Source organism: Serinus canaria, chromosome 1, assembly GCF_022539315.1.
Source record: "Serinus canaria isolate serCan28SL12 chromosome 1, serCan2020, whole genome shotgun sequence".
Classification (NCBI taxonomy): domain Eukaryota; kingdom Metazoa; phylum Chordata; class Aves; order Passeriformes; family Fringillidae; genus Serinus; species Serinus canaria.
In genome coordinates, this window is record NC_066313.1 from 109,509,596 (window position 1) to 109,534,235 (window position 24,640).

The 24,640-nt window shown below is 49.0% G+C and overlaps 1 protein-coding gene across 1 annotated transcript in view; it reads left to right on the forward strand.

Annotated features, from left to right (window-relative positions):
- The first annotated feature begins 3,962 nt into the window (after positions 1-3,962).
- Positions 3,963-24,640, forward strand: part of LOC115483834 (cystathionine beta-synthase-like) — a 28,104-nt gene continuing 7,426 nt past the window's right edge. The window contains 11 exon segments of the mRNA XM_050976761.1: positions 3,963-4,002; positions 7,772-7,917; positions 7,919-7,954; positions 10,707-10,849; positions 14,009-14,115; positions 16,043-16,177; positions 17,197-17,276; positions 18,441-18,572; positions 19,440-19,509; positions 21,002-21,093; positions 23,454-23,579. Coding sequence (XP_050832718.1) covers positions 3,963-4,002; positions 7,772-7,917; positions 7,919-7,954; positions 10,707-10,849; positions 14,009-14,115; positions 16,043-16,177; positions 17,197-17,276; positions 18,441-18,572; positions 19,440-19,509; positions 21,002-21,093; positions 23,454-23,579 — 1,107 coding nt within the window.

A 24,640-nucleotide genomic window follows, 5' to 3' on the forward strand; every position in this document is an offset into this window, starting at 1 on the left:
TTTAATGCCAGTTCAGGCTTGTAAGTGTGTTAAGACTGTAAGATTGTTTGTTTTTAATGCCAGTTCGAGCTTGTAAGTGTTAAGACTGTAAGGTTGTTTTTTAATGCCATTTCAAGCTTGTGTGTTAAGATTGTAAGATTGTTTTTAATGGCAGTTCAAGCTTGTAAGTGTGTTAGACTATAAGAAATTTGGGCAGGAGACCCCTGGCTGTCAGTGTGAGGCTCTGCAGTCCTTTCCATGTCTCCAAGCTGCCGGGATGAGTTCCCTGCCCTCATGCTGGGTGTTGAGGTACCTCCCCACACACACAGTGCTCTGTCCTCAGCTTCCTCTCCTTCCCCTGGTCCAGCAGCATGGGCTGGCTTCATCCTGCACGTTCTTCTCGTGGGGTACCTGAAATGCTGCTGTTGCTGGCAGATCCCTGCCTTCCCTTCTGGCAGCTCCCTCAGAGGGGGAGAAGGGATCCTGAGGTCCCAGCCTGAGGGCAGCAGGCCAGCATCCCTCCCGTGTGTGTGAAGAGCCCGTTTCAGCAAAAGGCCAAAGGCTGCCCCAGCACAGAGAGCTGCAGGAAGTGTGAGGGATCAAGTTCCACCTCGCAGCAGGCTCAGGAATCCCTGGGGAGCCACAGCAGGCTCTGCTTGCAGCCCCTGAGGGCTCAGGGCCCCTCAGCAACCCCCAGGCTGGAGCTGGGAGCGGGGCACTGCCCAAACCCTGTTTTTGCAAGAGCTGCTGACAGCTGAGTCACAGCCTGGTGACAGCCCCGGGACCCCTCTGTCCCCAGCCCCTCCTCCTGGGTCACCAGCAGGAAAATTACTGGGTACAATGAGCTGTGCTGGCTCTGCAGATAAAGGGAGGACTTCAGTCCAGGAAGGTGCCTTATGGAAGCAATAAATTCCCTTTGGGGGAGGAGGAAAAAGGAAAAAGCACAAGCACCAACCCAGGCTCGTGTTGCTGATGGAAGTGCTGCTGGCTTTTGTCACGTGCTGGAGGATGGGGGGTGAGGGCAGAGCCCACAGGACCTGGCTCCAGGGCACTGAGAGCAGCCAGCTCACCTGCCACCACCCTGGCCTGTGGAAAAATCCACCTCTGCTTAGAGGAGCAGCCAGGTGCTGTTCTCACTGCAGGTTTCACTGCTCTTTCAGGAGCTAAAAATGTGCCGTGGCTTCTCTCACACCTGCTGAAGCCCAGGCCTGGGGAGGCCCCTGCCCGGCCCAGTGGCAGCCAGCTGGGTTTGTGTGCCCAAACAAGCAGGGCAAGGGCTCTGTGGGCACCAGCTGGCCCTGCCTACCCTGGCACAGGCCCTGCAGGGCCCTGGGGACTCACAGTGGGACCCAGCAGGACACAGGAGTGAGCCGAGCTACCCCAGAGCAGGTCTGACAGTGCGGAGGGGGCACAGGGTGTGCTGGGAGCTGCTCATGGCTCGTGCTCCTGCCAGGAATTGCCAGCAGCTCTGCTCTGCTCCTGCCTGGCTGTCTCTGCAGCCTCCACAGCAGGTGCAGCATCACAGGGAGCTCCTCAGATGGACTGAGCACTCCAGGGGCTGTACTGATGCCTTCTTGGGGATACCTAAAAACAGAGGCTGCACAAAATTAAGGTAAAAAGCAGTTATATTTATTGAAGGGCCTTCAGGTACATTTATGGCAGACAAAGCCCCCCAGGGGCTACACCCAAAATGGACAATGGGTCATGAGTTTTCACACTTTTATAAGTTTGGTCCATTTGCATATTGGGGGTTAATATTCCAATTACAGCTTCAGGTAATGAAGTCATTGACCCCAAGTTTGCACCCCCTCAGCTCAGTTTTGTTTACACTTTTTGGGGCCTGAGACAGTGAGGTGTCCTTGGTTCCCAGGCCTGGAGAGGAATTGTGTTGTCTGACCAAAATGGGAAAGCAGAAGCTCACACTGTGTATGGAATTTAGAGCTACACACTGAAGAATTGCAGGGTTACAAACATGAAAACTATAAAAGCTGAAATCCTAAGGCGTCAGTCCAAGCAAATGGTGACCTCCCCTAAAACAGGAGGGTGTGATTGGCTGCTCCAAGGCAGTAACACAAATGTAACTTTTCTAACCTATTCCTGCCTTGGCCTGGGACAGCTGGAATCCTGTCTCAGCTGCCATCATTTTGCACTGCAGTAAGACTTTTACACCAAGTGTGTTGAACAGGCAAAAAAAATTATATTAAAAGCAAGTGACATGCTCCCTCTTTCCCAGTTTACCCACATTATTCAGATAGCAGGTACCATCACCACTTCTCCAGCTCACAGGCCAATTCTGCTCAACCAGAAGCAGTTTTAACCTCATGCCCTCACAGCAAGATGTTTTTTCTCTACTGGCCAAAAATAAGCCAAGAACCAAGGAAAGCCTGTTCTGCCCTGAATTATTTGCTAGGCCCTCCCAAAACATTGCTAATCCTTCTCCTGTCGTCTCTCAAGCCCTGATGTGGAGCTTCAACTGCTTTGATAAAGCCATTTTGAATATTAAATTTGAATAATAAATTTGAATACTAAATTGCATGGGAGGGAAAATGTGGATTACTTCCCACTTGGTCCAGCAGAATCAGGAACATTTTAAAACTAGTTTGTTTTCCTCTTCTAGGAAAAAAATCACTGGTGGGGGGTGACTGTGGTCACTACAGGTCTTTCTTCCCAAGTGCCCAAAAGTAAAACCTGAGTGCTGCATTGCCACAGGGGGATGGTTTGGGTTGGAAGGGACTTTAAAGTTCATTTCATTCTACCCCTGCCATGGGCAGGGACACCTTTCACTGTCCCAGGCTGCTCCAAGCCCTGTCCATCCTGGCCTTGGGCACTGCCAGGGATCCAGGGGCAGCCCCAGCTGCTCTGAGCTCTGCCAGGGCATCTCCACCCCCACAGGGAAGATGAGGTGAGAACTTTAAAACTCCCTCTGCAAGGAGTCTTTTGGATGGTGTTTTTGAGTCCCTCTCCCTGGGCATGGAGGTTTGTGTCACAGCCTCTCAGAAAAGCCCAGTGTTCTCAGCTGCCTCCCCTCCCCATTTTTTTTGGCTGGCTGATTGCTCTCTGCAGTTGTTTCTCCCCAGCCTGGGGATGCAGATGTTAACCAGTGCAATCCTGCAGGTTAAATGCTGCAAGGCAGCTCTTCAGGGAGAGGATGGGGCAGTGCAAGCCTGCTGGGGAATGAGCACCTGTACCCTGTGCTGGCTTGTGATTTATGAACTTAGTGACACCAGCACTGCAGAACAGCAAGGTGAAATTGGATTTTCTGATGTGTACAGGCTGTGAAATACCTGGTGCTCCTGTGTGGGTGGGAATGTGGCCAAGATCCCAGTGGAGACCCCAGCCCAGCTCCTCCTCTGCTCTTAACCCAGGCACAGGCAAAGCAGGAAAACCCACACCAAAGTACCTGCTGACCTCAAAAAAAACAATTGTGTGTGTGACCACAGGGCTGGTGATGCTGAAGAGCCCATGTGCAAAGCAGCTCTGGGGATGGTGGTGGTGGGAAAATATTGTGGTTTAAACCCAGCCAGTAACTGAGCCTGAGCATTCAGGCCAGATGCAGTGAACAGCTTTAACCTTGCCCCCCCCAAAAAAGGTGAGTTTTTTCTTTTAAAGTCCCCAAACTTGCCATTCAGATATTTTTTTAAGAAAGTATTTAATTTAAAAATGTATTTCTTTGCAGGAAGCATTTTATTTCAAAATTGTCTTCTGTCCCTCCAATACCGATCTAAATCTTGTTTCCTTTCAGGTTGAAAAGATCCCCATTTCTTGCAGTTTGGTCACTGAGGGGAATAATCTTATTTTTGAACACACAGTACTGCAGGAGACAACCAGGAAGGGGTGGCTGGGTTATTCTGTAACTACAATGCCCAGAAAACATAATTCTTGCTGGGGTTGGGGTTATTTGCAGACTCTTCACAGGAGAGCTGCATGTTCTCTGTCACATCAGATAGCCCACAAGAGTTTTCTGTGATGGATTACCTCTGGCAATGTTTTCCAGAGAGTTCATTTATTGCAAGAAGACCAAAGGTAAAGTCATCCCTGTGCTAATACCTACACCAGTCTCGTCTTCAAAAGTTTAATTCCAAAATAAGCATTCTGACAAGCCTTATTCTTGCCTGATCATGTCAGCAGTGGGGAAGTTTCCTTCACCACTGTGTTCTAGAGGAGCACAGCCCCAGAAGGGACCAGCAGCTCTGTGTGCTGCCCTGGCTCTGGGGAGGAGGGGGAAAAAAAGGGACTGAAATTCTCAGGGGCTCTTCCTCTTCAAGCAAAATCTGCATCTATGCAATTTCCTGATCCCCAGGAGCTGGTGTTTGGGAATCACCATGGAGTAGAAGCTGTTCAGTGCTCTCAGCTGCTTTGATAGAAAAGCAGTTGCATGAGAAGCAGGAGACAGAGGTTTAGGGCTGGAGGTGGTGCAGAGACCAATCCTGGGAACCCAGGGGGCACAGAGAGGCCTCACCAAACAGCACCTAACACAGTATATCATTTCTGTCACCACTTCTGCCTGATTCAGCAAGGCCCACACTTGCACAGATGAGCTGGGTTTAAGTTCCAGCACAAGACATGAAACCAAAACAGCAACGAAATTTCTACAACCAAACTGCTGGGGGAAGGGTTCAGAGCACTCCTGGAGATAAGTATGTATTAAAAGAAACAATAAATGGCTTATCTCCTCTTTTATGCCCCAGTCACCTCCCCTTGCAGAGCAATCAGGTGCTGGGCACAGCGAGGTGTGGGGCAGGACCCAATCATGTCCCTCCTGCCGCTTGCAGGTGTCCCTAGCCACCAGAAAATATTAACTGGGGCTCAGGCTCAGCTCAGACACTTGCCTGACGGGCTGCAGGGGTGAGTAGTGGCTCATCTGTCCCCTCCCTGGGAAATGGGGACCCTCAGTGCCATGGGGAGATCTGGAATTTGGCCTCCCCAGCTGCCCATGCTGCGCAAAGGGTGATTCTCACCTAGGGGGTGGCTGTGCCTTCAGTAAGTCCTGAATGAATCAGGCAGGAGGGAGGGTTTGGCTTCACACTGCAAGGGCAGTGGGGCGGTGGAGAGGGTCTTCTGGAGAGATTGTACACCTCCATCCTTGTTGGTTCTCAAGGTCAAAGGAGGGCAAAGCCCTGAGCAGCCTGGGCTGAATGAAGTGTGCCCCAGCTTTGAGCAGGAGGCTGGACTGGGACCTCCAAGGTCCCTGCCAGCCTGGCTCATTCAATCATTCTGCTAAACTGATGTTGCATTTGTCTTGCTCAAAGGCAGCAATGCTGTTTCTTTAGAATAAGGCAAGAAAAAGGCATTTTGGTTCAAATGGAGAGAGCTTGCACGTCCCTCTTTCTGCCTTGCTGAGTTCATCTAAGTTTTCCCTCACTTTACTTAATGAGAATCTTGATTTTCTCTCCCTTGAAGTTAACAGAGCAGCCTGATAACCTGATAACTGCAATCTCCTATCTGCAGAGTGCTCTGTAAACGTTAGCATGTCCTCCTTGTCATATATTTTCATTAAGTGGCAGCAGCTGGCTGTTATCATTCCTGGTCTCTTGGCCTGCTTCCCAGTTCCAGTGGAGATTTCCATTTATCCTTTGCCCAGTCTTATGCCCTCTCAAGACTCTCTATTCAGCAGCGAGTAACGGGGTTGTGGCAGGACACAGCAGTGGCTCAGGTGTGATCTGGTCAGCCACCAAATACAGCCAGGGGTTGGGAGGAGCATTGGGACACAGGTAAGAGTTTTGGTAATCCAGAGAGGATATATCTTCACTTTGTGGTCTAAAACTGAACTGGAGGCAGTGTGGGGAGATGTCTGCACTGGATGTTGCTCCTCTCAGCCATCCCTGGCTGCAGTCCATGGCTGTCCTTTCTCCTCACACCCCACCCAGCCTGTGCTGATGGATGTCACTGAGGCTGGCAGCAAGGGACCAACTCAACCAGTGCTAAGGCCTCCAAAAGTCCTGGATTCTTCCCATCCTTCCATGCCATTTCAGGCCATCTGCTGTCTCGTTTTGGAGGTTCTGCACTTCAGGCAGTTTTCAGTTACCCTCAGAGCCACTGTGGGGTTTTTGACTTACATTAATGTAAATATGAATCCAGACTCTGAGCACAGAAATGCAGTGATTGGGAGAGTGTTTTGTAATGGAAGGAGGTCATTCATGCCATTCCTGCAGCACCAGGAATTGCCCAGCCCTTGAGGAGACACACGTGGCATTCTCCAGCAGAGAGGAATGTGGATGTTGACAAGTCAAAGGCCAGCCCTGGCTTCTTTGTTCCCTGGGTGTCTAGAAAATGTGTCTGCATTCACTTTGGGTGAGAGAACAAATGAAAACCCCATTCCTGACTTATTTTTGTGTCAGATGTCGGGGAAACTGAACACAGTGAGGAGAATGCAACCTCATTTTAGAAGGTGGGGGCCAGCAATGCTCTTCCTTCCATGAAGCCCTCCTGATCCAGGGCTGGAGGGGAGAGGGGGCTTGTGTGGTGAAGCCCTGCAGCCCCAACAATTTCACCCTCCTACCTTGTCCCTTTCCACCCCTCCACGATTATGGTAGAGATGGGCATCACCAGAAAAAGGGAGGAAAAAAAAAATACACTCATAAAATCTATTTTGCCAGCTGCTGATTTTTTAATCTTTTTTTTTTTTTTGGAGGGGGTTAGGGCTGGAATTGGAAGTGCTTGAGAAGGAATTTTATGTTTGGACTTAAAAGTTTATTATTTTTATTTATATTATAGTCTTATAATCTGTGAGTTCTATAGTATTTCACTAACAAGTTACAAAATGGTTCTGTATCTATCTCTACAAGGTCTTTTAAGGAAAAACTATCTAATTAAGAAATGACACTTGAATTATTTTTACTTTTAATCTAATAACTAATTACTTATGTCTTGCAATGTGGACATTTTTGTCTAATTACAAAATACTTCTTAAACTTATGAAGAAGAAGGATTAGCTACTGCTCTAAAACTTCTCTCTAAAAAACTATCTTCTATATATATTCTAAAACTTTATATTCTAAAACTATATTCTATAAACTATATTCTATAAACTCTATATTCTAAAACTTTAAACTCCAAGTTTTCTACTATGTGATATTACACTTTTTTTTTCAAACTACACACTCATAATCTTAATGCTGTTATTCAATTTTGGAACTTTTCTCTACAGCTTCAGGTTAAATGTAGTGTTCTCTTGAGAGCCTGTGTCTTTCAACACAAAAAAATCTAAAATTCTCAATATCTGGAATTTTAACAGCCTGCATTTTGAGTGCTAGCTAGTAAGCTCAGTTGTGAAAGCCTGCTGACCACCTCTGATACACTGTGGATTATCTCTTATTTGTCCACAGGTGACTTTTGCTCCTTCCCAGCTAATTAAATAGGTAAACACAGAATTGCTTTGGGAGATATACTCAAGGCCAGCATAACTCCTGGCTTGCAAAGAAATGAACCATTTTTTCCCCTCTAATCGCTCTCAATGAGCAGCAGTGATGGGGGAGAGCACTGGGAGACAAAGTTTGCTGGGAAAGCTTCTGTTAGCTGCAGGATCCAAGGCATTTTGGGGTGACTGCCCTGCACCCTCATGGTTTCCTGCTGCTCTCTGAGGCTGGGGGTGGTGTCTCTGGAGAAGAAAAGGTGGCTGAGGGTCTGGTGTGGGGCTGGACCAGAGTTCTCTGTCTGCTTTAGCTGTGGGGCCAGGTTCCAACAGGAATTGTTGACCTCCTATTTCTGAGATGCTGTGGGGCCTCTGGATAAGGAGAAGGTTCAGCCACACACCATGAGCTGTTCCATCCCTCTGGTGTTGCTGGAGTAACAGTGGGGTGTGTTTCTGTATTCCAGGGACAGCCCAGCCCTCAGGGACCAAACCCAGCCCCATCCAGAGTGGAAGCCACCAGGGAATCACAGTACAGACCTCGGGCTGTCCTGCCAGGCTGCTGCAGAGAAACTCCCACCAGGAGGGTGAAAGGAGCAGGCAAGCAGGAGGAGGATGGCAGAAATGGTAATTAAGGCTGCCCATGGGCTCATATGTCAAGCCACAAAGAATTCAGATAATCAGGACTCAGCCACATCAGCGTGCTGGCCACTGTGTGAAATAGGAGTCTCTTTGAGCCAGGTCTCATAAGCTCTTAAAGATATATTTCACAGCTAAGATAGCTCAGCTACCTTAGAAGGCATAAAATTAGCAGAACAGCTTCTTTGGCAGTGTTAGAAACAAAAAAGCTTTTAATGAAAGGCAAAATAACAAACTCTTTACAGAGAAAAACCCATCCAGGTGCAAGAGGCCCTCCTGCCCCTGGTAAAACACCTCACAAAAAGCCATTAATTTCTTTTTCTCTTCTTTCTCTAGTAAATTGTCCACGCAGGACTTTTTGGCTCCTGTCCAATTAGATATCCTTAAGTTTGAGGTGAAGTCTCTTAAGTCCTATGAGATGCCTTTTCATCTAATTGCGGAGTGACACTTCTGGGCTTATTTCCTTTTTAAGGAGATAGCTTTGTCACTCCATCAACAAAGAGCACATTCCTGTAACTGTGAGCCACAGCTACTGGCAGGGAGCCCAGGGGGGACAGGGCTGTGGCTTTATGAAGCTCCCCAACTAAACTGGATTTCCCATGGCCCTCCATGTGGCAGCAGGTCTTGCCCTGCTGCGGGCAGTTTGCTGTGTTTAGAAATGGGATGTTTCTTCTTTGAGTCACAAGTTTGGTTCTGTCAGATGGCAAAATGATGTCTTTGTTCTCAGTCTGGAGTTAAATGCAGAAGGAATGTCCAGCATCATGTCTTTGACCATTTCTGCTGCAGCAAAGGTAAGGAAAGGGTTAGACTTGCTCTAATTACAGAATGCACCATCACAGATGTGTAGGGAGACAGGGCAGACTAAGCAGCTTTCATCATCAATCTAAGTGAGACACAAGCCTCCATCCATGACCCTGTGGAGTTTCAAGGTTCCTTTATTCACTAATGGTTGAATCAAGGTAAATTCATTCTGTGAACAAGCCAGAAAAGGAACTTGCAGCTACCAAAACTCATGTGGTTTTTCCTCCAGCTGGTTCTTTTTTTTAGCACACACATGGTGGATGGATTGCAGAGAGGATCAGAGCAGAGAAGTCACACCAAACCTGCATGTAACCCTTCTCTGGGTTTATTTGTTTCTGCTATTGTTCAGTAGCAGATGCTGAAAATAAACTTTGAGCCCAGACTCCTCCTTTTGTCTGTATATGCACCAGCAATACCGAGAGAACAGCACAGCAAATTGCCTTCCTGCAGAGCACTGATGCCATCAGGGCTTGTGTGCTTAAAATCTGCTACTGAACTCAACCCTTTCTAACTTGTTTAACCCTTTTTTCACTCCGTTTTTTATCTGCTCTGCCTCTGTAGTTGTTTCTGATAATTCCATTCTGCCTTGTTATTTACTGCTCGTTATTTGATGCACCTTCTCCAACTCCCCCAGGATTTAGAGCCTGCTCTCAGCACCAGCCTCTTGTCTCATTTCCAGCCTGATCAATCCTCCTCTCTTTAAGCTGGGAGTTGTAAGTACCCCAAGCAACTTTCCTGCCCTTTGCTGTTTTATTTTTGTTGGTTCTTTTTTCTCAATTTTAATGAACTTGGATAACAGAGAAGAGGTGACCTCCAAGTCCCACCATCACCATAAAAGCATTCTCCAATTATTGCTGGGTGGATTTACCTGCAGGTTCTTCACTGCTAGGGTGAAAAAAGCTGTTCTAGACCAAGTAATTAAATTAGGAGCATAAAATTTCCTAGTGGAGGTGATGGTTTTGAGATGGGGAAGAAGATGTACTGGAGAGGATGCCCAGGTGATGTATGGGGTCTGGCACATCACTCCAAAAGAGCAATTTTGTTATGGAATCATGGAGTCATGCAATTGCTAAGGTTGGAGAAGTCTGTTGTGATCATCAGGTCCAGCCAAGAGCCCACACCACCATGTTCCCCATGAGTCTGTGTCCTCAAGTGCCATCTCCACAGGAGTTTTGAACACTTCCAGGGATGGTGACTACACCACTTCACTGGAAATTCTATTAAAATGCTTTACAACCCTTTCATGATTTTTTTCCTAATGTATAATCTAATTTTTTTTCAAATGTATAACCTCCCCTGGGGCAGCTTGAGTCCATTTCCTCTTGTCACACCACTTGCTCCCTAGGAGAAGGGACTGACACTCACCTCACTACAACATCTTTTCATCTGTTCATCTCCTTCCAGCCTCCTTCCAGCCCTACAACCTCCTTACCTACCTACCTTCGTGTGGTTGAGATGCCAGCAAGATGCTACAAGTAGCCTGGCCACCCTGCCTTCACACCCAAAGGCCATTTTTTCCCCTTCTGCAGCTGTTTTTCTCCCAGGTGTCTATGTGACTGTGGTTATTTATTGTTGCAGTGTTTTGAGGGTCCTCAGGACGAGGTGAGAGATGAGAATTGACTCCAAGTTCTCAGAAGGCTGATTTATTATTTTATGATATATATACTAAAACTATACTAAAGAAAGAGAAAAGAGATAGACAGAAGGCTTAACAAGAATGAATAATAAAAACTCGTGACAGACTCAGAGAGCCTGACACAGATGGCTGTGATTGGCCATTAATTAAAAACAATTCACATGCTGGGTAAACAGTTCTCCAAGTCACATTCCAGAGGAGCAAAACATGGAGAAGCTGAAGCTTCCCAGGAGAAGAAATCCTGGCAAAGGGATTTTTCAGAAAATATGACAGTGACATGTGACCTCTGTTTCTACCCCTCAGGAGCTGAGTAAGAAGTGCCCCCTGGTGAATGGCAGGGCTGCCAATGGGCAGGACAGCACCTGGATCCTTCCCAACTTGCCCAGTAAGTGCACATGGACAGCCACAACGTCTGCCAGCAAGTCTCCACACTCCTGTGTTCCCTTGTAAGTAATTCCTCTGTGCTGCTTTCTCCAGGGTGCAGCTCAGCACCTTTTCCTGGAGGTTGTTGTTACACCGGGATGGTCATGGCCAGAAGCCAGCTGTTGTGTTCATGATGGTTTATTTTCCAGATGGCAAAAGCAGCTTTTCTCTTTTGCCATCTCTTTTTCACTCCCTTTTATTTTGCAGAAGGATGTGGCTGGCTTGAGTCTCAGGCTCTGTGTTTTCCAGAGCATCTCTTTGTTTGGGGCATCTTATTTTAGATGGCTGAGAGGCCTTCACAAAAATGGATTACCAGGGCCTGGGCTTTTATATCAGCAGCAAATGGCCCCAGTGCAGAGAAAATTGCTTACTCTGAGCTGTTCTTGCCCTCACAGCAGCAGGTTCCCTCCCAGGGTGATGTGAGGGCCCAGACTAGTCCTGACAAGAGGTGCTTTAATGACCCTGCAAACCAGACACAGACAAGCTACTAAAGATAAGGCTGTCCCATAAATGTCAGAGGAACTGCAGACACATCCTGCAGTGCAGAGATGTGAAACAGGCATCCAGCTCCAGCGAGTGGAGTGAAACTCCTGGAGTCCAGTTGCAGGAATTGGAGGCCATGGGAGGTGCAGCACTGCTCTCCATGGTCATGCCTGACTATGTGCCAGGCAGAACAAGGTCAGGGCACAGCCACCAGCATGTGGGTAGCCCAGAGCAGCCTCTGGGCCTATGCAGGAGGGAGGAAGGAATGGAATGCAGGGCCCTGGAGCTGATCCAGCAAGCTGAGCATGGCTCAGTCCAACCCCTGCAGCTGGTACCTGAGGAGAGAATCAGCTCTTTTCAGTCAAAATATTTTTTTTTCCTCAATTATCATTCTTAGCAGGATAATTTTTTTTTTTTTAACAATTTAGCATCAGGGTGCCATGGTGGTGCCAGTGGCTGGGCCCATCCCACCCCCAGACAGGAGATGGGGAGACATTCCCCAGCCCTGGGCATCAAACACTGCTCTGGGAATGGAGTCTGGCTGTGGGGGGCCACATAGCCGTGCTGGGGCAGGAGCTGAAGCATAACCCACTGTGTAGCAGGGAAGAAAATACACTGGGACACGTCACACCTCTGCAGCAGGGCGTGGAGGGAGAGGTGGTTTGGTTTCCATGCTCTGGGTAAGCCACAGATGGAGCAAAAATCTCTGGACTTCCTGAGATTCCCAGGTGAAATCTGATTGAGTTTTGGGGGTAGAAGCAGAGGGAGGAGACAGGTTGTTATTTTAATTAAGAACATTAAATATTTAAATTTCTTTGAGAGATACAGAAGTAGACTAGTTCTGCCCTCCCTTGAGCTGTTTCTGACCCAGCATAACCTCAGCAGGAATCCTTTGCTTTGCCAGGACTGGTTTTCCCCTGGACATCTCAAGGAATAGCAAGCCATGACTAAAAGCTGGAATCTTAGGGGAAAACCATCCTTTTTGCTGTCCTGAACTGACATCAGCACCTGCAGGATGCAATCCAGATTTGCAGTGCAGTAACTCAGGGCACTCTCAAGAGAGCCAGGCTCCAGTTGAACCTTACCTGAAGGAGCCAAGGCTCAGCCCCACTGAAATCCTTGAGCATTTCAAATGTGGCTTTTGGAGCAGATGGGCAATGGCTGCAGCTGTGGGGGAAGCTCTTTTATTGTGCCCCACATTTGGCAGCACTCAGTGGAGCCTGAGATGTCTCTGCAAACACTTCCCACAGAGGGAAGGGTAACAGCACATCCCATCATTTCTGGGCTAGGGATGCAGGGAGCCTGGAACCTCTTGGTAGGAAAGACCTTCACTAAACCCCTGCACTCCTGCAGGGTGTTTATGTCACACTTGCAGAACCTGCAGGGAGGGGTGTGAGGTCCCTGAGTCACCCCTGTGCCACCTGGGCTTCCTGCCAGCACACAGCCACTGCCTGGCCGTGACAGGGACAGCACAACTCCAGTTCAGGGGTGCAGGGATGGTGGGAGGTGAGGGCTGTGCACAGCAGAGCTGAGCAGTGAGGGAATGGGGAATTGTCACCCCATGGGAAAGAGAAGTCCCATAGAAGTCCAGGCAGTGCCATGTGTGACATGGACACACAAGAGGTTCCAACTGTGTTTCCTGGGGAAGCCTGTGTTACAAGAGGGACTCCTCTCTCCTTGATGAACTGAGAGTTGATTATCTGAAGGGTGGTAACTGAATTGAGAATCCAAGGTTTTGTCTCACTGTGCTGTGTTGGAAATTTGGTGGGGGGAGGAGGAATATGTTGGAGGGTTTTCATTCTGAGTTGTGTGTGTGTTCCTTTTACATAGTATAGCTGTAGGTTAATAAATAAATGTTTCCTTTATTTCCAAGCTGGAGCCTGCTTTGCTCTATTTCTGGTCACATCTCACAGCAGACACTGGGGAGAATATATTTTCATGGGGGCACTGGCATTGCACCAGCATCAAACCATGACAGCTTGTGACCAGGATGTGGCCCAAACAAGCACAGCCCTTATCATCTGTGAGAGAGCTCAGGGGTGTGAGTTCCCTGGCAAGGTGTCTTGGGCAAACAGGTTTTTTTCAGATTGCTGATGCTGTGGTTTTTGGCTCCTGCTGGAACCTGACAGTGACAGGCAAATCTGGACAGCTGGATTTCACTGATCACAGAGCTGGGTTCAACTGTTTGCAAAACACCCCCCAGAACCCTCTGAGGTTTTGGCTTCTCTGATGGCTTGGAGCCATCCTTGCAAGTTTGGCAGTCCTGGCCAGCAGCACTTGGGCCAGAGGGAGCTGGAAATGTGGGGAGCAGAGATGGGGCTGGGCAGGAGGGGGAAAAGAGGAGGAGCTTCGTGCTGTGTCTGCTGGTTTTCTCACCCACAGCATAAAATCCTAAGGCTTGCCAGCATCTTCTCACTCATTACAGATCTGGCCTAGGGTTTTGCAGAGCAAGGCATTTCAGAACAACCTTGAAAATAATTTGCTTACTTTTTATGTAAAAGACCTAATAACTCATGATGGAGAACTGTAACTAACTCCTGGTGCCACTAATTGTTGATGGGGACTTTTTCTCTTGGAATTGGGGTGTGTTTGGTGGCCTTGATAAAGTTGCTGAAACCTCAATCAGATTTTCTCTTGGTTCATGTTGCACAACAATAGTTATGATTTGACCTTTTTTTTGTTTTCCTGCATTATTTCAGGACAGAAGAAAAGAAGATCTTGCCCAATATCCTCAAGAAAATTGGCCACACCCCAATGGTCCAAATCAACAAGATTGGGAAGTCCTATGGGCTCAAGTGTGAGCTCTGTGAGTGTCCCCTTCCCAGCAGGTTTTTACATGCCACGAGGTGAGGGTGAGGGGTGCTGCAGGAGGGGGGCCTTCAGAAGAGGCTCTGTGAGAGGAACAGAGATGGGGAGGGGCAGATGTAGCTCATGTTAGACTCTCCTGCTTTTTAGGCAGTAATTTCTTGGGCCAAACAGGAGGTTTCAAGCAGTAACGAGCAGAGGGGCAGTGGTAGTGAGGCATCTGTCCTGCCAGATAACAGCAGCATAAGCTCAGAGCAGAGCTGGCCCAAATTTGGGGATGGATCTTAGTCCTCTCCCTAAGGAGATGTTAGCTGGTGCTGTGTCATGTAAGGCTTGCCTTTAGGCTGGTCCCCTACAATCACAAGGATGATAAACTCAGATCTGTGCACATGGATTTTTCAGTCTCCTTTCCTATAACTCCTAACCCTGATAATTAATTTGATCCAAATTGGGCAGAAAGGCAGATTCTGAGAGGCAGAAAGTGCCACAAGTGTCACACAGCTGTGTAAGGAGAGACTTGCTGAGCGCTCATCCTTAGCAGAACCCTGCAGTGCTGTGTGGCACCTGGGAACCCCATAGTTATTTATTAAATAACTATGATTAAATTAAATAACTGTGAATAACTATAAGGGCAGCCAGACCCCACTGAGCACACAGACACAGGGAGCACCCTGGGCTTTCCCACCTGATCCCTTCTCAGCATCTGGGGTCCTTGGGCCACCAGCCCTGCAGCCTCCACACTGGAATACCATGGATGGTTTTCCCCTAAGATTCCAGCTTTTATTCATAGCTTGCTTTTCCACACTGCACTACCTCACCCTGCCCACAATGAGAGCTGAGGGGACACCAGGAGACCGTGGAAGGAGCTGCTGGAGGTGGGAGGACAGATGTGCAGTGCCTGGTGCACCTCTGGAGCAGCCTGTCCCTTGGAGGATGTCTGGTTGGTGCTTTAGGTGCTGGGAATACCAGGCAGATCCCACATTTTCTGGGATGGTGTCTCCCTCCCCTGGCACAGGAGGGAAAGGAGAGCAGAACAGAGAGCAGAGCAGCTCCACGGCCCTGTGTCAGCACAAAGCCCCTTCCCAGCAAACACAGGAATGAGAGGAAGCAGCTACAGCTGGATGGGATTGCCTGGTGTTTCCAGTGCCCCCAGGACCCCCGTGCAGCTGGAGCTGTGGCACTTTGCATTATAAAATGTAATGATAAGCACAAGATTTCCTTTCCTGTTCAGGCTGCTTAGGTACAGGGCTGATTTCCCAGCCTCAGGTCGCTGTCTCTGCCAGGGTGAAGTGAAAAACACCCCTGGAAATCCCCATTTCTCCCTGTTGTCCATAAAACAGAGCTCAGTAGCACCAGTTCAGCTGCAGATGTTCATCAAAGGCTTGGTAAGAAGAATGCTGTGGTGTGGAGGCCCCAGTGAGGACTGAGATGTGCCTTGGAAAGTTACTTGGCTTGTTGCTAGCTCAGTGAAAAAAAACTGTAATTTGGCCTGACACTTGAAAATGTTCTTTCTACTGTTTGGGATTTTTTATGGCACCTCAGTCAGGACTACAGATCACCCCTGCAAAAGGGGAGCTTTTTAGATATCTGTTAAAAACCTCAATGCCCCAGGATAGACAGTGAGACCTTGCTGCAAACCCTTGCCCACAGGAGAGTCCTCAAGGAGTGTGGGATCTTGCAGTGACCATGTCCAGCTGATTTTAAACCCATCCTGGGCTGTCCAGGTTGACTTCACACCTATCCAGAGTGAAGGAAACATGGGGGAAAGAAGGACTCTGTGCTGATGGATAATCCCAGACAAACAGGTGGTGGATGCATTCCCCTGAGCAAAGGACAGTCCTGCAGGGGAGGAAGAGGTGTCCTCACACTGCAGTGAGGCCTGGGGGAGCTGGTGCCTGATGGAGTCTCCCCTTTGTTTCCCTTTCCAGTGGCAAAATGTGAGTACTTCAACGCGGGGGGCAGCGTGAAGGATCGCATCAGCCTCAGGATGGTGGAGGATGCTGAGAGAGCTGGGATTATTAAACCAGGAGACACCCTGATTGAACCCACATCAGGAAACACAGGTGGGAAGGGCAGGGATCCACCCTCTGCCTGGGAACTGGGCAGGGGGGAATTTCTGAGGAGCAGGGATTTGCATTTGGAGTTACAAGGTTGGCTCTGGCTCCATCCTCCCCTCAGCTCCCCTCCTGGTGGCCATGGGCTTCCTGGAATGCTGAGGTGCCTTCCTGATGAAATTCCTGAGGGTTCTGTGAGGGTCCCACACCTTCACAGGTGTGCCTGGAAGGTCTCCGTGTGGCAAAGCAGACAGCATCAGGAGCTGGGGCAGCCCTGGGTGTTTTCAGGCTGGGAAGCTTTTGACTTCTCAGAGATTCCCAGACACCATTCCTCTGATGGGTTGGAAGAGAATTCCTGTAATTTTTGCCCTTGTTGCTGTCACATGTCACCCCACCAAACTGTGTCACCCCAGTCCCCCAAGCCACGGAGCCAAGGGGGTCTGTGCTCCCCCAGAGCCGTGTCCCACGTGGATCACACTGGCTCCTTGCCTGCGTGGGGGCAGCTGGAATGGGACCAGGCTCCCTGCAGCCCCTGGCAGGGACATGCTGCTCCTTCCTGCTGCCTCACCTTCCTGCTCTAGCTGGGAGCAGCTGGCTCCATCCATCACCCCAGTGAAACTGGAGCAGAGGTGCCATGGAGTGACATGTGGAGTCCTGTCTGTCTGTCCCCCCACAGCTGAGGGGGAGGGGAAGGCACTCCTGAAGCAAAACCACCTCTCTCCTGCGTTTCCAAAACCACAGGAAGGTGGCTGAGCCTCAGTGAGGGGAGAAAAGCTCCACCCCTGGGAGCAGGAGTGATGCTGCAGCTCCATTTGCCTGTCAGCACATCCTCCCACCCTCCCTGGTGCTCCCAGCACATCCCAAGGGGCTCGTGGAAGGTGCCCTCACCTGTGGCTGCTCAGTGATCCCTCCATGGTTCCATCCAGAAGAGAGGAGCGTGGGAAGGGGTGCCTGTCAGTTGCTCTCGCCAAATTGCCAAATTTCCAAATTCTGGTGCTAACCAATTCCCTGTGCTCCCCACCCCGCAGGCATTGGGCTGGCCCTGGTGGCTGCACTCAAGGGTTACCGCTGCATCATCGTCCTGCCAGAGAAAATGAGCATGGAGAAGGTCAGAGCTCTCTATGGTTTTACCCCACAGCCAGGGAACATCTCCTTCCTCCCTCTCTCTGCCTCTCCCTCCCTGGAGCCCTTTGAACCTTGTGAGCCTTGCACACCCACTGCCACAGCTGCTCGTCAGAACTTTGCCTCTTGAGGGAAAAAAAAAGCAGCCTGTGGTGGCCTGGTGGCTGTCTGGTGTCAGAAGTGCAGCTGGGAGAGCCAAACACAGTGTGTGGGTACAGAGGAACAGAGCAGGCTCTGCTGCATGTGAAGCACAGCAGGAGAGGCAGGGCTGCCCTGCCATAGCTGCTCTCTTCCCTTCTGACATCTGACAGGTCACTTGGTCTCACTGTGTGTTTATGGTTTTCTTTCACCTGGAGACACTTAGAGTTGCCTGAGCTGTTTGTCAGGGTGGTGTCTCAAGTCACTTGCACGAGAGCTGATGGTAAGGGGAACACAGAGTCCTGGAGATGGCAGAAATCCCTCACTGGTGAGCCAAGACCCTCACACACAGCTCAGCTGAACTCATGCCAGTGCAGCCAGACATGCACCCTGACCTGGCTCAAGAATGAGCCCTTCTCCAAAGTGTCACCCTCAATTCAACCTAAATCTCACTCAAGCTCAGTCTGGGTCAGATGCCACCTCCAGCTGCCATGGGCTTTATCTCCAGGTGTCCCAGCACTCCCCTGTCCCACTGACAGCCCCATCTCCCCGAGGAGACACCCTAGGGCTGATTGCTCCTTCCCTGTCTTTGGTGAGAAAAGAGAATGGGCTTAGGGCAAAACCAGCTTTTGGATCTCCCCTTTGCATGCTGGGGCTCCAGTCCCAGCACACAGGAGACCCTGTTCCCTGTCCAGCTCCCTCTGCCCTTTTCCTCTGGCCCCAGGGAGCAGCACACTGTCACCTCCCTCCACCCTGTCCCCAGCCTGCCCTCCAAGTAGGACAGGGCACAAGGCCAGACTCAAATCCCTGTGCCAGCTTCAGGCAGGAGGCCCTGGGCTGCTGGAACTCGTCAGAGACAGCAGAGTCCAGAACTGGACATTGTATCTCCACATGATAAATGTCTCCCACATGCAAAGCTGTTCTGGCATCTGGCACTGCCCTGAGCCTGCAGGTTCAGATTACCATCCCTGAGTGGGATCAGCTGTGTGCAGCTCCTCTTGTCCTCCCAAAGGTCGATATCCTGAAGGCCCTGGGTGCTGAAATCATCAGGACGCCCTGCACTCGCTTTGATGCCCCTGAGTCCAATGTCCGCGTGGCCTGGAAGCTGAAAAATGAAATCCCAAACTCTCACATCCTGGACCAGGTAAAGGCCATCCCTCCACTGGCTCCCCTTCCCAAAGGAATTTACAGGGTGCTCTCCAAGTGTGCCTGTGTATGAGGGCTCCATTTGGACTGGCACCAGAGGCAAATTTCATCAGTGTTTTATGGCATTTGAAATTTAATCGCTCCTCTGCAAAGCTCAGGGGGACAGAAACAAAATAAGGGGCACTTCCAAACCTGCAACACTTCTGCCAAAGCCTGGATGTGGGTGAGGCTGGGCTTTCTTACACAATTCAAAGACTCCTCAAATTGCTTCGGATTTAACTTTGACCTGGAAAAAAACCTCACTTTTTAAGCCTAGCTAGCAGCCTCAAAAATAAACCTCATGCTGTAAAGGGCAAACCCTGGTGACTCATGCCAGAGGTTCCTGCAGGGAACTTGGTCCACTTGGGACCAAGGAGGGCACTTGGTCTGACCCCTGAGTGAGGAGCCCCTGGAGTGCAGGAAAGTCAGACAAGCTCCTTCCTTCTGAGAAAAAAAAAAGTAGCTCAAAGACTGGATGAGCTTTTCAGCTCATTTTTTAGTCCATGGGTGTGAATGTGGGGTGCACAAATATCAGTGCTGCAAAATCCCTCTGTGCATGAACCATCCCCACACCTAAAGGGCACCAGGTGCTGGACAGTGAGGGTTTCCACACTTGACCTCCCAAGTGGGCTTGGAAATCTCTGCCAAAGGGCCATACAGGAGGAACACCTGTGACCTGTTCTGTTGGGGTGGGTTTCTCCCTGGGCAGGGAGAGGAGAGGGCAGCTGCATGCTTTGGGTACAGCTCTGTCAGGAGCTGTTGCTGGTTTGGTATTTGACCTGCTCTCCCCACGGTAACCCCTGCTGTTCTCTGCTGGAATGAACAGTACAGAAACCCCAGCAACCCCCTGGCTCACTACGACACCACGGCCGAGGAGATCCTGGAGCAGTGTGAAGGTACTGTCTGTGCACAGGGCTGCAACCCTGTCTGAGAGGCTTCATTTACATCAGTTATTGACCTGAATGTCTAGAAACAGCTCAAAGGGCCTCTGGAGGGGCAGGCAGAATCATCTTAATAACACTGACACACAGAGTGTAGCAACCTCTCCTAATCCACCCCAGATCCACCTCAGCCTGCAGGGCTTCCCAGCTCTCACCTCCCATTGCAAAACCTAGAGGAGGACACCAGAGGCTTAAGGAACTCAGGTTGAACCTAAAGGAGCCAGAAAATGTCTCTTGGTGGCCATAGTGACCTACCAGCTGGGAACACAAGAGGTCCCACGAGGCTTTGGAGGGGAATATAAATCCACCAGGGCATGGCAAGGCTGCATCTGATCCAGCACTCTCATTTGCAAATCAAAACGGACTGAAACCTCCCAAATGAGTGCCATGGAAGTGAGGGCTGGGGGAGGATAAAGGGCTATCCCAGTACATGTTTGTGCAGATAGAAGTGACATTTACTGCCAGTTCTGGGAGCATTGTAAAGCATGACCAGGACTTGGGTGTTTTAACTGGAGAGCAGTTATCAGAGCTGTAAAACAGTCAGGTATCAATGGCAACAAGAGAATCCCAGCCTTGCCTCCTCTACAGTGTCAGGATTTGCTCCAGCTGTCTGCCAGCTGCAGGTTGCAGGTCCGCCTTTTCCAGTGCAGCTGCAGCATCAGGTTTTGAAGGCCAGACTCCAATTCTGCTCCTAGCAGCCCTAAATCTGTATCATTTCAGTGTAGCCAGCAGGGCAGCATCTGACAGAGGCAGGTGCCAGGGCAGAGCTCAGCCCTGCCTCCACTGTGGATGCCAGCACAGGCTGGAGGTTTGCATGTTAGTGATATTCATGTGTGAGGCTTTCTTTGATATGCTGTGGTTTGAAAGGGGTGGATGTGCTGAGATATTCCCTCCCCTTTGAGCCACAGAATCACAGCCTATCCTGAGTTGGAGAGGACCCAGAGGGATCATAAAAGTCCAACTTCTGGTCCAGGACACCTAAAAAGTCACACCCTGTGCCTGAGAGAACTGTCCAAACTCTCCTGGAGCTCTGTCAGGCTGGTTTTGTGACCACTTCCCTGGGGAGCCTGTTCAGTGCCCAGACACCCTCTGGGGAAGAACCTTTTCCTAATATCCAGCCTATACCTCCCCTGACACATTCTCATGCTGTTCCCTCTGCTCAGTAGATGCCAAAGATGCAGAAATCATGGAGAGCTGCAGTAGGAGATCTGGAGGTCACCTTCAGCTCCCTGAAGCAAGGCAGGATCAGCTGTGCTCAGGTCCTGCAAGCTCATCTGAGCTTCTGCACAGGACCAGGCTGTGGCCACCAGCACGGCCTCTGCCTGACCTCTGCTCACAGGGGGTCTGGGGGACACGGGCTCTCACCTGCACAGGGCTCTGAATAAAGGGCAGATCCTGCTGGGGGCTGTGCTGAGCCCTTGCAAACCTCTGTGTCCTCGATCTGCAGGCAAGGTGCACATGGTGGTGATTGGGTCTGGCACAGGAGGAACCATCACTGGTGTGGCCAGGAAGCTGAAGGAGAAGTGCCCAGAGTGCAAGGTAAGGCTGGAGGCAGGACTGCCGGGGATTTCATGGAATCACTGAGTGGTTTGGGTTGGAAGGAACATTGGGGATTGTCCCATTCCACCCTCCTGCCATCAGCAGGGACACCTTCCACCAGACCGGGTTGCTTAGAGCTGGCCTTGAACAATTCCAGGGATGGGGCACCCACAACTTCTCTGGGCAACCTGTGCCAGGGCCTCACCACCCCCACAACAAGGGATTTCTTCCTATTGTCCAATATAAATCTCCCCTCCTTCAGCTCAAAGCCATTCCCCCTCGTCCTGTCCCTGTGTGTCATTTCTTGCCTAACCCCACAGCTCACCTGAGGAAGTAGTTGCTGTCTGCACTTATTTGTTTGTTCACAGCAATCCTGGCTATTGTTGGAAGCAATTTGGTGATGTTTAGGCTGATCTAGACCCATTCAAGTGCCTTAGAGACCAAAGTTTCCACAGCCCCACAAAACCTCCCCCTGCTGGTGCCTTGCGCTGTGCAGGTCACTTTGGGGAGCACAGACAGCAATTGCTTCTCCTCTGGCACTGCAAAACCCTCTGTGCTTTAGGGTTAGCATCCCTCACAGCGCTCATCCTGCAGAGCTCATGCTTCAAGGCACACTGGAGGCATGCACACACTGGTCTGGTCAGGGTGTGGGTGATCCCTGATCCACCAGGGAGGTGTGGAGCCACTGGGACATGGGGTTGCTTCCCTGGCAGTGTGCAGCTGTGTGTGTGTGCAGTGTCACCATCCCTTCTTAAGCTGCCTGCTGAGGGAGGTATGGTGTGAGGTTCTCAGGATGAGGTGAGAGATGAGAATTTGACTCTATGTTCTTACAAGGCTGATATGACATGATATTATACATTATATTATACATTACATAGTATATAGTATATATTATGTATTATATTGCATATTATGTGTTATTATATAATAATATATATAATATATGGTATATAATATATACTATATTATATTACACTATATTATATTACATTACATTACACTATACTATATTATACTTTACTATATTACAATATATTATAAAACTATACTATAGAAAGAGAAAGGATACATCAGAAGGCTAAATAAGAATGAATAATAAAAACTCATGACTGACTCCTCAGAGTCTGACACAGCTGATGGTGATTGGTCATTAATTAAAAACAATTCCCATGGAACCAATCAAAAATGCACCTGTTGGTAAATGATTTCTAGACTACATTCCTAAGCAATCAGATAATTATTGTTTTCATTCTTTTTGAGGCCTCTCAGCTTCCCATAAGAAAGTCGTAAACAAAGAGGATTTTTCAGAAAATATCATAGTGACAGGGAGGCACCTCAGCCCAGACACAAAGCTGTAAATATCCAGGGAAAATCACCAGAAATCACCATCAGCCAGCACAGCTAGACCCAGAAAGGATGTCTGTATCCACAGGTTTCCACAGGTTGGAGCTCACTGGCTAGCTTCACCTAGAGCAGATTAAGGAGCTCTGGCACTTTCCTCAGGGTTGGGCTTTGGAAGTGGCAGGCTCTGCCAAGGGGGTGATGACAAACACCTTGAGAGTGATAACATTTTAAGCCACCAGTCACTTCTGCAACAGCTGAAGACTACCTAGGATCTATTTAAGAAGACAGTGAAAAGCAGCACCCTTTTATCCTGGAAGCTCTCCATGCTGCCAGTGATTAGGAATATTAATGAATGTCAGAGGAAGGAAATGCTGTTGATAAGTGTGAGAAACAACTGCTCACTTTGAAAATTTAAAAAGGTTTATTAAACCTAAACAAAAATACAACAAAGGACTACATAAGGAAAAAGCTGCAGTGCTGGGAGCTGCCCCTCGTGCACACCACATGGCCAGTTCATCTTCAAGCTGGATGCTCAGTCTTTTACACCCCTGGGGGTTGCATCAGCCAGCCCTGGCCCCTCCCAAAGTCTGTCAGTCAGCTCTGCTTTGCCATTTATCAGTGCAAACTGCTTTCTTGTCACTGGATTGGAGGTCAGGTGTTGCCATGCCTCACCCCCAAGCACCCCCTGAGCTTTTCCATTCCCACCTGCCCCAGGTAAGGGACACATGTGCAGCTTCTTTGTACCTGTCCTGGACAGCCCAGGCTGTCTGATAGCAACAATACAGGGGGGAAAGGGAACTGTGGGGAGAACAGAGAGCATCTAAACTACAATAACATAACTATACATCACTAAAGCTTTTCTTAATATTCACACAATAGTTATCTTTTAATTGTGAGAGCCAATTATCTCATTATCCATCTGTAACATAAGGGTGTGGGTAACTTTTCCTTTGAGTTTTGTGCTTGGCTGTTTCTGAATTCCCATCTTGGTTTGACAAAATGCCTTTCCCTCCCAGATCATTGGTGTGGACCCTGATGGCTCCATCGTCGCCCTGCCCAGCGAGATGAACAAGAGCAACACCACAACCATTGAGGTGGAGGGCATTGGGCACGACTTCATCCCCACTGTCCTGGACAGATCTGTGAGTAACCCTGTGAGATTGAAGCAGGCCAGCCCCTGTGGTAGGGAGAAATGGTGAGGAGGACTTCATTTATATCAGAAGGCTAATTGATTATACTATATTATTCTATACTTATTACACTATATTACATCACATCTAAACTGAGTCTGCCAAGCACTCAACTGCACTCCACTGCCCAGAATCTTGTGGCTGTCACCCAACAGTCCCAACACACACACCTGGCCCTGACAGGCCAAGGGAACAAACCACCATCACTCTGGGTAAACAATCTCCATATTGCATTCTACTTTTTGCACAAACACAGGCACAGCAAATGAGATAAGAATTGTTTTTCCTTTCTCTGAGGTTCAGAGAATGTGAATCTCAGAAATATTCTTGGGAAGAATTGTGCCTTGCTTTTTTCTGTGAAGAGAAATGTGGCTACACTCTGAGGAATGGCCTCTGCCTGCTCTCTGCCTTGCCATCCAGCCTGCTCCCAAGGCCAGAGGTGTGGTGGCCCTGATGTATGTTCCTAGTGCAGAACAAGCTGTTGTGGGGGAATTGGGACACCCAGTTACTTTCTGAGTAACTCTGATTACAACTGTCTTTTGGTTTGTTAATTTAAGATCTCCTCAAATTTAAAATTTCCTGGCCAATGCACCAAAGAGTGTGGTAGGTTTTGGTGCTGGTCAGCACTAATGCATTCCCTTCCTGCTGTGAGATAGGCAAAGCAGGCTCAAAACTTTAAAAGGGTATAAAGAAAATTTTATTAAAAGTAATTAAAAGAAAAAAAAAGTGATTAGAATCAAAACAAACCCTTCAGAACACTTCTTGTCCCCCCACAACCTTTTCTTTCTCACTGATAATGTAAAGAAACAAACCCTAAAATTTCCACTTGGTTTACTACCTTTAAAATAGTTTTTCTTTAGTTCACTTAGGGAGAGAAGTCCCTCTTGTTAAGGTTATGGAGACTTTTCCACTTTTCCAAGAGATAAAAAACATGTGTCTTTCACAGAGGCATATCCAGCTTTTTAGTGGCTCAACAAACTGTCAGTTACACAAAAAGCTTTTCCCTCACTTCC